Raw genomic sequence first — 12,040 nt, 5'->3', positions numbered from 1 at the left:
AAGGATTCACTTAAACCTCCATAATTCTTTCCTTTGACAGCGTTCATATTTAGATCCATTATGTGCCTGGCAAGGAAGGGTCGCGGGGGAGGGACTTTGGGGGGAGTTCGGTGGGAATCTCCGCTGGGTGGTGGACTCCTGTCGCATCCGCGGAGGGGGCGCTTTGGTTGGAGAAGCGCCAGCCGTGGAGCTTGTTCCCAGGGGCCACCACGTGCCCCTGCAGGCAGGGGTCACAGTGCTCACCTGCTGCTGCGGCCCGCGGCGCCTAGGACCAGAGATGAAGGTGTGGGACGAAGCTGCCACGCGCACTTCCTGACAAAGGAAACCCTGCCCATGCCTCCCTGTCTGCCTCTGTGTTTCACAAACATTTATTGAAAATATACCACGTGACAGGTGGACTATCTCAATGAATAAAACATGGCCCCTGCCTTCAAAGAGCCAGGAATCCAGCCACAGGGTCACAGGCACGCTATCCCACACAGCTAAGACCCTGTCCAGGGTTTTACATGTCCCTGGGGGGGCGGATAATAATAATATCCATAGCCATCATCATTAATATTTTTCTTAGTAGGGCCAAGAACAGGCTGTTTTCTAAACACTAATTCATTTAATACTTACACCAGGCCTGTGAGATACAGTATTATCATTGGGCCCAGAATTTTACAGCTGGGGGAACTGAGACATGGGGTCTTCCAGGAACTTGCCCAATGGGGCCACAGCTACTAGGCTGTAGATCTTGGTTAGAACCCAGGCAGCCTGGCTCCAGAGTTCAGATTCTTCGCCTCTTGCCTGATGCTTCTTCTGTTCCCCAACCTTCCGTCCCTCACTCACTGAGATGCTGTCTATAAGAGCTATTCTTTATGTCTAAGCTGCAGCTCTCATATTGGGGGACAGGGGGTATTGATCCCACTTCTCTTGGTCTGTCCTCTTTTTAAATGATTTTCTAATTTGTTTTTATTATTTTTGGCTGTCCCGGGCCTCCGTCGCTGCGTGGGTTTTTCTCTAGTTGCAGTGCTCGGGCGTCTCGTTGCCGTGGCTTCTCTTCTTTCGGAGCACGGGCTCTGGGGTGCGCGGGCTTCAGCAGCTGCATCCCTGGGACTCTGGAACGCAGGCTCGGAGTTTGTGGGGCACGGGCTTAGCTGCTCCACAGACTGTGGGATCTTCCCACATCAGCGGCTGAACCCATGTCTCCTGCAGCGGCAAGCAGATTTGTTACAGGAAGGGGGACCCCTTCCAGGACCCAAAACTGGTCTCTTGTCTAACACTCAGAAATGAATTGTGCAGGGAGATACACATGTTGACAAAGCAAGAGACTTTACTGGAAAGGCCACTGGGCAGAGAGCAGGAGGGTGAGGGGACCCGGGAGAACCACTCCACCACGCGGCTCACAGTCTCTGGTCTTAGGGCGATGGGACTAGTTTCCGGGTTTTCTTTAGCCCATCATTCTGACTCTGGCGCAGGCCTTGTTCAGCCAAGATGGATGCCAGCGAGGAGGATTCTGGGAGGTGGTCGGACGCGTGGTGTCTCCTTTTGACCTTTCCCGAACTCTTCCGGTGGGTGGTGGCTCATTAGTTCCGTGTTCCTCACCAGGACCTCCTGTCGTAAAACAACTCATGCCAATGGTTACTACGGCGCCTGGCCAGGGTGGGCGGTTTCAGCCAGTGCGCGTCCCCTGACAGATTCCTTCCCACCGAGCCACCAGGGGAGGCCCTGTTTTAGTCTGTCTTTGGCCGCAGTGGAGACCATCTGGGCGTCCCCGAGCCCTCTGGAAGAAGTGAAGCTCATCCCTAGAAGACACGGGCCTCAGAGCAGCAGAGCCCCTCACTCACCCCGGTGCGTCTGTCTGTGGCAGGTGTTCCCGCAGGGACCGGTGCCAGCGGGCCTGGGAGCCTAACCGATTCGCCGCCAGCATCAGCCAGTGCGTGAGGCTCGAGGTGCAGCCCAGCAGCATCTCCGTGTCTGAGCACAGCCGGCTGGTGAGTGCGCCCGGGCGGGGCCTGGGGGCGGGGCGCACAAACGTGGGTGTGATCCTTCGGCAGCACCGTGCAAATGGATCAGACTAAACGCGCTCCGAGGACATTTTGTAGGAAAACTACAGTAACACCTGTCGTTGCCCAGGACCCGGTCATTTGCCCCACTCCTTGCAGATTCGTCACCCACTGATCTGTTTTGTAAAACTACATTTTGCATTTAGTAACAGGCCTCTGCAACATCATGCAATCCCATCCCATTCTGTGGTGAATGATATAGATTTCAAGGGACCGCCTGATACAGTCGCTCACAGGAACTTGGAGTTGCCTTTGTACGTGTATGTGAGAGAGAGGCAGACAGATGGACAGACGCAGAGAGACTGAGACTTAATTCACAGGGTGTGCCGAAGAGAATATTAAAGAGAATACAGCAGTCCTTCCATACCTGTCTAGGTGCAATCCCAAATACTCCTCGTCCTTGGGCCCTGTAGGGTTATTTCCTTCTGGAGGTTTTATGGGCATTCACGAATGCTAATTACTTAATGAACCTTCCAAGGCTTGCGTTCATTCATCCCCACCAGGAGGTTTTGGCTGCCGCAGAGCTGAGGGAACAAACAGCAGAGTTTGTACCTAAGTCTCTTGGCCCCATGGAAACGAAACTGGGGCAGAGATTCAGCGGCAGACAAATGTATGGAAAGGCTAAGTGATGGCCGCTGGGGCTGAGAAAGCCCTCCAGGCATCGTGGGAGGACAAAGCGAGACCTCCCTCTCTCAGAACTCGCTTCTTGGAGGACGCGGGGTGTTGCCACCGCAAACCCCCGTGGGCACTCCCCACTGGGAGTCACGTATCTCACCTCCCGTGTCCAATACCACCTAGAGATCATATTGTCATTTAGTACAAACCCACTTCCGAGGGCGTGGAATTCAGAGCAGGTGTTTCGCTATTAAATGGTTCCTCGATCATTCTTCTAACAGTCTGTGATATTTTTTACCATTCAGAGGAAGATATTCAAACTCAAAAAGCCTGCAGACCACTGGCCTGCCTCCCTGGAAGCCTCGGGAACCTCAGACATCATCCAGGGCATTGGTGTCCACTTCCTGCCTTTCTCTGCTCCCCTAAGTGTCTTGGGAGGCGGCTGCCCTGCTCTCGGGGAGCACTCGGAGGGCAGAGAGCCAGAGGCCGGCAGAGAATAGAAGCCCCCACCTTGGTAGGCAGCCCCTAAGTGAGAACCAGGGAGGGGAGCCAGCCAAGTGGTGAACGCCTTCTAAACCTCCAGGCTAGACACGTGTTCTCCTATGGACCGGAGCGAGGGCTTATTTGTGACAGGCTCAATTCATGACTAGCTTTCAAGTTTGGATGGTTTCATGTCAAAACGAGCTCAGTCTGAGATGGGTTTTGAGACCTTCCCCCACCCCTAGCATCCCTTCCTTTCCCCCCAGTGCTTTATGACTCCGGACAAGACTGAAAAGTAATATTAATAATAGAGACCACTGACCCTGCAACACCCCTCGCAGTGCTACTGCACCAGCTCTGTGTCAAAGCTAGAAGGTCTCCTGGACTGACATCCTCTTCCTAGATGAGGTCGGGGAGAGGAGTGAACAAGTGGACAGCGGCAGGGCCAGGCCTGGAGCCCAGGTCTCCCGAGCCCTGCCGGGTCTTCTCACAGCATCGTCTCTCTGCTCCGCCCACAGCTCAGCCTGGTTGTGAGCGATGCCCCCGATCTGTCTGTGGGCATCTCCTGTGCCTTTGGGAACCTGACGGAGGTAGAGGGACAAGTATCTGGGAGCCAGGTCATCTGCATCTCACCGGGACCCAAGGACGTGCCTGTCATCCCTCTGGATCAGGGTAAGAAGCGTCTGCAGTGGGCGTCAAATGCTCGGGGCTGCTCAATCAGGCTGGCCCAGAGTAGGGGACCCAGGGGACAGGGTGGCAAGTACTGGCACAGACTGACTGGCAGCTGCCTGACTGGGTCTTCTTACGCCAGACACTCATCCGACTTATAAACCCATTTAAGTTTGAAAGCAAACTGTCATGCCCCAAGGAAATTTCCGGAAGAGGGAGGTCCCTGTCTCCCGTTTGGATTAAGCCTCCACAGTGTGCATAAGAGTTTTTCCAGACTTCCCTTCCAGGAATGGCGGGGGCTTCAGCCAGTGGTTTTTAGTAGGTTCTCTCCATAGAACTGTGGACTTTTAGGGGTTTTGACCTGATATATATATATATTTTTTTTAATTTTATTTTTATATTGGTGACCTGATATTGCTGACAGTCTTTTAGTAACTGAGCATATTCAACCTAGGCAGAGGACTCTGTAGGATCTGATCCATCACCTCCTCCCTAAGAAGGGGGCCTGGGGTGTCTGGGTCTCAGTGATGGGCTGGTCATCAGAAGGATGATAGGAACTCTCTTGGAAGAGGACTCAGGAAGGCTCCATCTGCCATCACTGCCCCATGGGAGCCCCGGGGTGGCTGAATGATTTAGCCCCCGCCTCTCCACTGGGCCCCCAGCTTGTAACTCTCTCCTTTTTTTCCCCTTTTTTTCCAGACTGGTTTGGCCTAGAGCTGCAGCTGAGATCCAAGGAGACAGGGAAGATATTCGTCAGCACTGAGTTCAAGTTCTACAACTGCAGCGCCCACCAACTGTAAGCACGCCCCTAGCGGCACTCGTAATCATTCCGTGTCAGAGCGGGAAGGTCACCTAGACCCGCACCCTCCCTTAGAGATGAGGTCAGAGGAGACTGGTGAGCAAGTGGGTCATGGCAGGCCCAGGCCAGAAGCCGCCCGCCTTGCCCTGGGTCTGGGGTTTTCCTAAGTTCCCATAGGACAAGAATTGTCTTACATTCACCACCCAGTCTCCTGATCAGACGTGGCACTTTGTCTCGAAGACCGTAAAGTGCCCCATAAATATTTCAGTTATATTCCGTTTATTCAGTTATACCAAACTGAGCGGCATTACACTGTCCACAGCCTCTGATCACACGCAGTCTCCCTTGCAACTCACCCTACCCTCAACTCTCAAGCTAAGAGTTAAAAAGGGTTTGAAGTAGAAACAGAAGTCACGGCCCAGGGGCCTGAAGAAAAGTCCTCCCTTTTATGCCAGCGGGTGGTGGCTTTGAACGTGGAGATCGACAGCCAGCGGAACTTAGCCACATCATCCGTGGGCACATGAAGAGGGACTCAGAGATGGCAGCCTCAGAGGAAGGGGCCGGGCTGGGGACCAAATAAAGGACCCGGGCTGGGGCAGGGCGAGGAGGCTTTCAACTCTACCAGGGTCCACACTGAGCCTTCAGCTTTTCAAGGAGGAAGGGAAAACCAGACCCAACCATCGATCCCAGAGGGGCTGAGGTGCCGCCCCTCTGACCTCACCAGCCACCTCCAGCAGCTGAGTGCTATGGGTATTTAGAGCAGTGCAGGAAGCCAGGCGCATTTCATAAGTAAAAATCAGGACCAGGAGTGGAGGAGAGGGGCCCACACTTAGTTTCTGCCCGTGTTCTCTTGAAGTGAAACTGAGACTCTTTCCATGTCATCTGGAAACTCATGCACTGTTTGATTTAGAAAAAGAGCAACCTGGATCTCTATAATAGGGCCACGTAAGGGCCACATGACCCTGGTCATAGGCAAGAGCAGAGATCAACCAAGAGCTCCAGGCCGGAGGGAGAAGTACCTGGGAACGTTCTGTGGACCCATCCTTCCTGTTGCCCAGGACAGGATCCCCCCGAGGACTCCAGTGGCGTCAAGTCCGAGGGTCCAGGCTGTGGCCATGATGGGCCCAGCTATCCGTGTGGGGAAAGGGTCTGTTAGCAGCTAAGCGCTAAAGGAACCTTTAAGCTGTTAAAATAGACAAATGAGCTTCGTTCGTCTCCCGTTTTCTGATTTGGATTTTCATGATGGGAATCATCTGCTGGAGTTCTCGGGTCTCCAGAGTAGCTAAGGAAGGAGACGTCACTTGGACCCATTTGGGACAAGTCAATAGATGTGCCGAGAAGACAGAACAAGTGATAAAAAGTGGCCTGGGAGGAGCCAAGGCAAGGCAGTATGTGGCAGAAGCTGAACCGGATAAAATCGCCCCCTAAGCCCTGCGTTCCAATCCCAGCTGACCCTGTTTTGGGAACTGCGAGCTTCTTGGAGTGGGAATTCCCCGACCTCCCTCTCACACTCCAGCACAGTGGTGATGGAACGCGTTGCTTGTGAGAACGTCCTCATCTCCACGGCAACCCGGTGTGATGTCACCACTTTCCACCGTGGATTATCATGGCAGTGGAGATGCTGTCACAGGCAGCAAGTTCTAGCAGAAAGAAAAGCAAGTATCTTTGACATTTTATTGCCAAGCACTGTCTTATCTTATCCTTCCAGTTACAAGTCACAGGATTGAGTTCAAACCTCTCCTTTTTACTGTGGTAAACTAAGGCCCAGAGGGAATAAGTGCTCCATTGGAGGTCACCAAATTAGCAAATCGACAAGCCTGTTCTCAAAGAATCCTAATCTCATCATCCTTGATCCATTTTGGTGATTTACTTGCTGAATCGTAAGATGTGAGGAAGACCCAATCCATCTGGCCTAAGTTCAGGAACGAAATGACTATGGGCATATTTAGAAGGGGATAAAAATATTTGGCATGGGGAAACACGCCCAGTCCGCTGTGGTTTATAAGCCAATGGCCCCTGGATCAAGCCCCATCCGCCCGAATGCCGTTAGAGCCCCCAGCAGGTGGCGCCAGTTTGCAGACCTGGCCATGTGCCCGCCGAGTTGGTCTAGTGGTGACAAGACTGGACTAGGAAAAGAGCAAGTAGAACAACTCCACCGGCCAAACCTGTTTCCCTGATGGTGGTCTGACTGCACACAGGGCACCTGGACGATACACATAGAATGCAGGGGAAACCGGAGGGAAAGAGGCGCTCTACCTGGTGAGAAAGGCAGGAGCCACACACAGCCTGTCACTACCATGTCTGGCTACTTGGAGAGGGTGACAGAGTTGTCAATTGATACCATTCACTCCACTCAAACTCCAAAACACAGGTGATATGAACCAACTGTGAACACTCAAATATGATTTAAGAGCTCGAAATAACAGGTAAGGTAAGCCCCTAAAAATAATATATTTAGCATTATACTTTTCAAAACCATGTCCTGTACGTTATCTCGTTTGACACAAAACAACCCCATGGAGTGGACAGAAAAGTTTTAGTACAGACGGACGAAGGAAATCTGATTCAGAAGGTGAAGCGACTTGCTCGGGGCAGCCCCAGTGGCAGGGGCAGAGGCAAAACGGGAACCAGGTCGGCCCAGTTCCTATCCCTGCCCTCCTTGGGCTCTTCCCTCTTATAAGTGGTGCTAGGCTGGCAAATGTTTAGCTATCAGAAATCAGGGGGAAAAGCTTACTAGGTGGCATTTTCCAATTTCTATAGCATAAATACTCCCTCTGTGGCTCGTTTCAAGCCACTATCATGTCGATGACCCGCTTGCAACGTTCCTGAAAATATGAATAATTGGCTGTCAGGAGCTGACACAGACCAGCTCTAGCACTCCACTGCTTTCGGAAACATCATTCCCACTCTGGACGCAATTTTCTGGTCCCCTGAGCATCTTAGAGGGAGAAGTCACAATTTTCAGGGCTGGGGATGCCCCCCAGTCCGCCCCCTGAGAGTGAGACTCGGATGTCGGACTCCCATCGTGGCGCGCGGGCCCCGGCACCCCCCCTCCCCGTGGGCTTGCCTCTTTGCCTCTCACTGTCTGTGTCTCTGCAGGTGCCTGTCCTGTGTCAACAGCGCCTTCCGCTGCCATTGGTGCAAATACCGAAACCTCTGCACTCATGACCCCACCACCTGCTCCTTCCAGGAGGGCCGGATCAACATTTCAGAGGTAAGCGGGGCTCAACCTGGCACAGAACATCCCCAGTGAATCTCAGCAGACCTCCCTTTTCAGATGGTCAGTCCGACAGCTTGGCCATCCCCTGGCCCTGGTCCATGTTGGGCTTCTTCCAGAGAGGTTACAAAGCCCTGGTATTATAAAGCCAAAAAAAAAAAAAAAAATGGCAGCAAATACTCCCGAGAAGGAGAAGTGTGCTGTATTTGCTAGACTCCTAGAATTGTATTCATTCAGAAGTTCGAGGGGAGCCGAGGGCTGAGACTGAAAGCTCAGAGGAAACATATCCAACCAAACAGACTCCACGGTCTGGAAGAGTGTAGAGAATGGCATTTGTTCTGAGTTTTAAGCCCTCTGCTTGGCTGCAGACATAGTCTAGTTCAATAGAACATTCACTCTCAACCGCTCTTTCATGCCGGCCTCTCTTCCTAGGCTAAAATTCAATGATTCTTTGACTCTTTTGTATGACTGAGTAGGTGGCCTTATAGAAGAGAGAGGCAGTCCACTGGTGAAAAGAACCCAGGCTCGCTAAAGTCACATTTTATGATACTGTCGATGTGCCATCCCTAAGACTGGTTCCATCTTTGTTCTCAACACAGGGAGATATTAAATTGCTTATCTTTCCAATAAATAATCCCACCCAGTGATGTTTCCTTGAGGCTCACTTTCTTACAAGCTCACGGTAGGCCTTAGGACAATGAAGCCTGCTGGGTCAATGTCCTTTTCTCATATCTAATGTTTTTCATGCCCCAGGGTGACCAGTAGTTGGGTTTGAACAACTGCAGAGACCTTACATATCCCCACAAACACACATGTGCATGAATATACATCCCCATCTCATTCTACCTTTTAGGAAATCCATAAATGTAAGTAAGTGACTATGTAGCGTGTACAAATATTGCTGTGACATTTCTCTGTCTCCCTCTTGCACTAGACTACAGCCTCCTTAAACACGGGAGTTACATCTCATCATTAAACCCTCAGGGCCTTTTTCAGTGAAAGTCTTTAGCATGCATGCCTGAAATAAGCTTTCATGTTTGCTTCCTCTATGCGAGGAACCAGTGACCACGTTAAACAAACATCATTGATAGGAAGTGTTCCGTGGAGCTCCTTGTCTAAGATTTCAAGAAAAAGTCTCTTGTCTCTCCTAATCGAGGTAGAACTACCAGTTGCTTCCAAGAAAGCGCACCTTGGTCAACATGTCATTGTGTTGTACACTTAATTTTTTTTAAGTGGAGGATAATTGTTTTACAATGTTGTGTTGGCTTCTGCTGTAGAAGGATAAGAATCAGCCGTTAAAGGTCCCTGTATCCCCTCCCCTGGAGCCTCCTTCCCACTCCACCCCCATCCCACCCGCCTAGGTATCACAGAGCACCAGGCTGAGTTCCCTGTGTTTTACAGCAACTTCCCGCTAGCTACCCATTTCACGCATGGTGGCGTAAATATTTCAGTGCTACCTCTCAATTCGTCCCGCCCTCTCCTCCTCTCAACGTGTCCACAAGTCCGTGCTCTCTGTCTGCGTCTCTATTCCTGCCCTGTAATAGGCTCATCAGTATTAAATACCTTACAATTTTATTTGTCAATTGTTTAGCCGCTAAGTCAGGTCTGACTGTTTCGCAACCCCGTGTACTATAACTCACCAGGCTCCTCTGTCCATGGGATTTCCCAGAAAAGAATATTGGAATGGGTTGCCATTTCCTTCTCCAAGGGATCTTCTGACCCAGGGGTCAAAGCCAGGGGTCTCCTGTATTGGCAGGCAGGTTCTTTACCACTGAGCCACCTGGGAAGCCCAGTTATACCTCAATAAAGCTTTTTTTTTTTAACTTTTAATTTAAGAAGAAAGTAAGCCTTGAAAGGTTTCCCAAACACATGCGCACGCACGCACACACACACATATACACACAGCCTTGAATTCTTCTTAGCTTCTGAAACAATATGTCATATTCAGCTAGAAAAAAAATGAAATCTGCCTGTCTTGAAAGAGAGACACACAGATGGTGCCCACAGGCTGTATTTCAGGCAGACCCAACCACAGGTGCCTCCGCGGGATGGAGCCAGATCTCTGGGGCCCTGAGCACCTTCCAGGGAAGGCCTTTGCTCCAGCCAGTCACGATGCTTTGAAGTAGCTGACCAGAAAGCGCCATGCTGGTCTTAGTGGGCATCGGAAATTGATCCCAGCACCGGGGTCCTGCAGAAGGCTGAGACTGCTTTCAGGCCCATCTTCTCACCCACAGGGAAGGACCCACGAGCCGAGGGAGTTTGGGAGCGGGGGGAGCCCAGCCTGGGCGTCCGCAGGACAATGGCCAGGGGAGGCCAGACGCCAGGAGCAGGGCGACGCTGAGGCCAAGGCTGGGCAGTAAAGGCCCCAGAAGCTGACCTTCACACACACTTCTAACCTCCTCACTTAGGTCAGTAAGTGAGTGTTAGTCGCTCAGTCGTGCCCGACTCAGTCCACGTGCGACCCCGTGGACTGCAGCCCGCCAGGCTCCTCTGTCCATGAGATTTTAGAGGCAAGGATACTGGAGTGGGTTACCATTTCCTTCTCCAGGGGATCTTCCCCACCCAGGAATGGAATCTGGGTCTCCTGCACTGCAGGCAGATTCTTTACTGGCTGAGCTACAAGGGAAGCCCTTAACCTCCTCACTTGGTTGATGAAATAAATGGAGGAGGCCCACAGAATGCCGAGAAAGAGGGAAGATGATGTGGACATCCGGATGAGAAGCTGCTTCATTTTCTCCTGGTGGCTGGGCTCCTTCAGGCCCAGAGAAACCCAAAGCTGAGCCTGATGGGACCTGCAAGCCAGGAGCACGCGCCAGGGGCTGGGAGACCCAGCGAGACAGGAACTCTGCCCCGTGTGGGGCCAGGGGATGTGGCCCGGAGGGCGAGCTGGGTCCTGCCGCCTCCCTCACGCGCTCTAGAAGTCCCTGGAACATAGTTCTCGGCCACGGGTGACTCAAGAATTCCAGAGAGCCGGGCCTGGCAGAGGCGGGCCCAAGTCAGGATTAAATTAATACCGAAAGAGCCTGGGGAGAAAGCCAGAGGCTTCCCGGCTCCGTGTTCATTTCCTCTCCTTAATATCTGCTCCTGGAAGTGAGAGAAACATCTCCTCCTCCTCACCCTGCTGACAGGCCCCAGGCCCCACCCCGGGATGTGCTCTCTCGGAGGGGCAGCCCCGGACCCCCCAGGCTCCTGACTTAGCTCAGGACGGGAAGTGGGAGGCAGGACCCCAGGAGATGGCAGAGCCGCAGCCCCTCACACATCACTTCCCAGCTGACAGCCCCCAGACCCTGCTGCTTGCTGTCCGAAGTTTGCTTTCAGGGGAAGCCCCGATCTGGAAAATCGGGGGAACCACAGAGGTGCGCGTGTTCAGCTTGAGTGAGGTTCCTTCATTCCGTCGGTAGTCCTTCCTGGCGTCCTCAGGTTCTTCTGGGGACTAGAGATCCCTTAGCTGTCCCTTTGGGGTTTCTAGAATATCTTTTATGCTTCCAGTAAGCCCCCTCCCCCCGGCCCCACTGCAATTTGAACCAAAATTTTACATCTATCTACTTCTTAGAAACAATACATAACTGATTAGCTCCATTGATTTGTATAGCAAGGCTAAGACATCACGCATTTGCATTTTTCTCGCCTGTGACAGGAGGGTGGGGGAGGGGGGCCAGCCGCCTCAGCATCACTTGGGAACTTGTTAGAAATTCAAATTCTTGGGCCCCATCCCAGAGTAAGCTGAAGATTGAGAACCACTGACATATGGCATCTCAATTGATTCTCACAACAGACCTGCAGTTTCACATAATTCATATTTGACAGATGTAGTAACCAAGATGCTAAAATTTTAGTGTTTTTTTTTTCTTTTTTGCCTAAGGCTACAGAGAACTCAGGCATCCAAAAAGGCAGAGTATAGGACGCTCTCTCCAGAAAATCAGGACCCGTTTGCTTGTCTGTTTTCATGGTCTCAGCTACACTTGCAGGCCTGACCTCAAGCAGGCTCTGTGCTGTTGGTCATGAGGGTTCGGGGTGTGGAGTATGTATCTGTGGTCCTCAGTCACTCAGTCATGTCCAGCTCTTTGAGACCCCATGAAGTGTAGCCCGCCAGGCTCCTCCGTCCATGGGATTCTCCAGGCAAGGATACGGGAGTGGGTTGCCATGCCTTCCTCCAGGGGATCTTCCGGACCCAGGGATGGAAGCTGCATCTCTTACATCTCCTGCATTGGC

The 12,040-nt window shown here is 52.1% G+C and overlaps 1 protein-coding gene across 1 annotated transcript in view; it reads left to right on the top strand.

Moving 5' to 3' along the window:
- Positions 1 to 12,040, top strand: part of PLXNA2 (plexin A2) — a 226,216-nt gene that overhangs the window by 147,877 nt on the left and 66,299 nt on the right. Inside the window, exons 6-9 of the mRNA XM_070473856.1 lie at positions 1,853 to 1,976; positions 3,662 to 3,815; positions 4,512 to 4,608; positions 7,711 to 7,825. Of these exons, the coding sequence (XP_070329957.1) occupies positions 1,853 to 1,976; positions 3,662 to 3,815; positions 4,512 to 4,608; positions 7,711 to 7,825 (490 nt within the window). The remainder of the gene's footprint in view (positions 1 to 1,852; positions 1,977 to 3,661; positions 3,816 to 4,511; positions 4,609 to 7,710; positions 7,826 to 12,040) is intronic.

The sequence above is a fragment of the Odocoileus virginianus genome, chromosome 11 (assembly GCF_023699985.2).
Source record: "Odocoileus virginianus isolate 20LAN1187 ecotype Illinois chromosome 11, Ovbor_1.2, whole genome shotgun sequence".
Lineage (NCBI taxonomy): Eukaryota > Metazoa > Chordata > Mammalia > Artiodactyla > Cervidae > Odocoileus > Odocoileus virginianus.
This window is presented reverse-complemented; position numbering and strand designations above follow the sequence as displayed.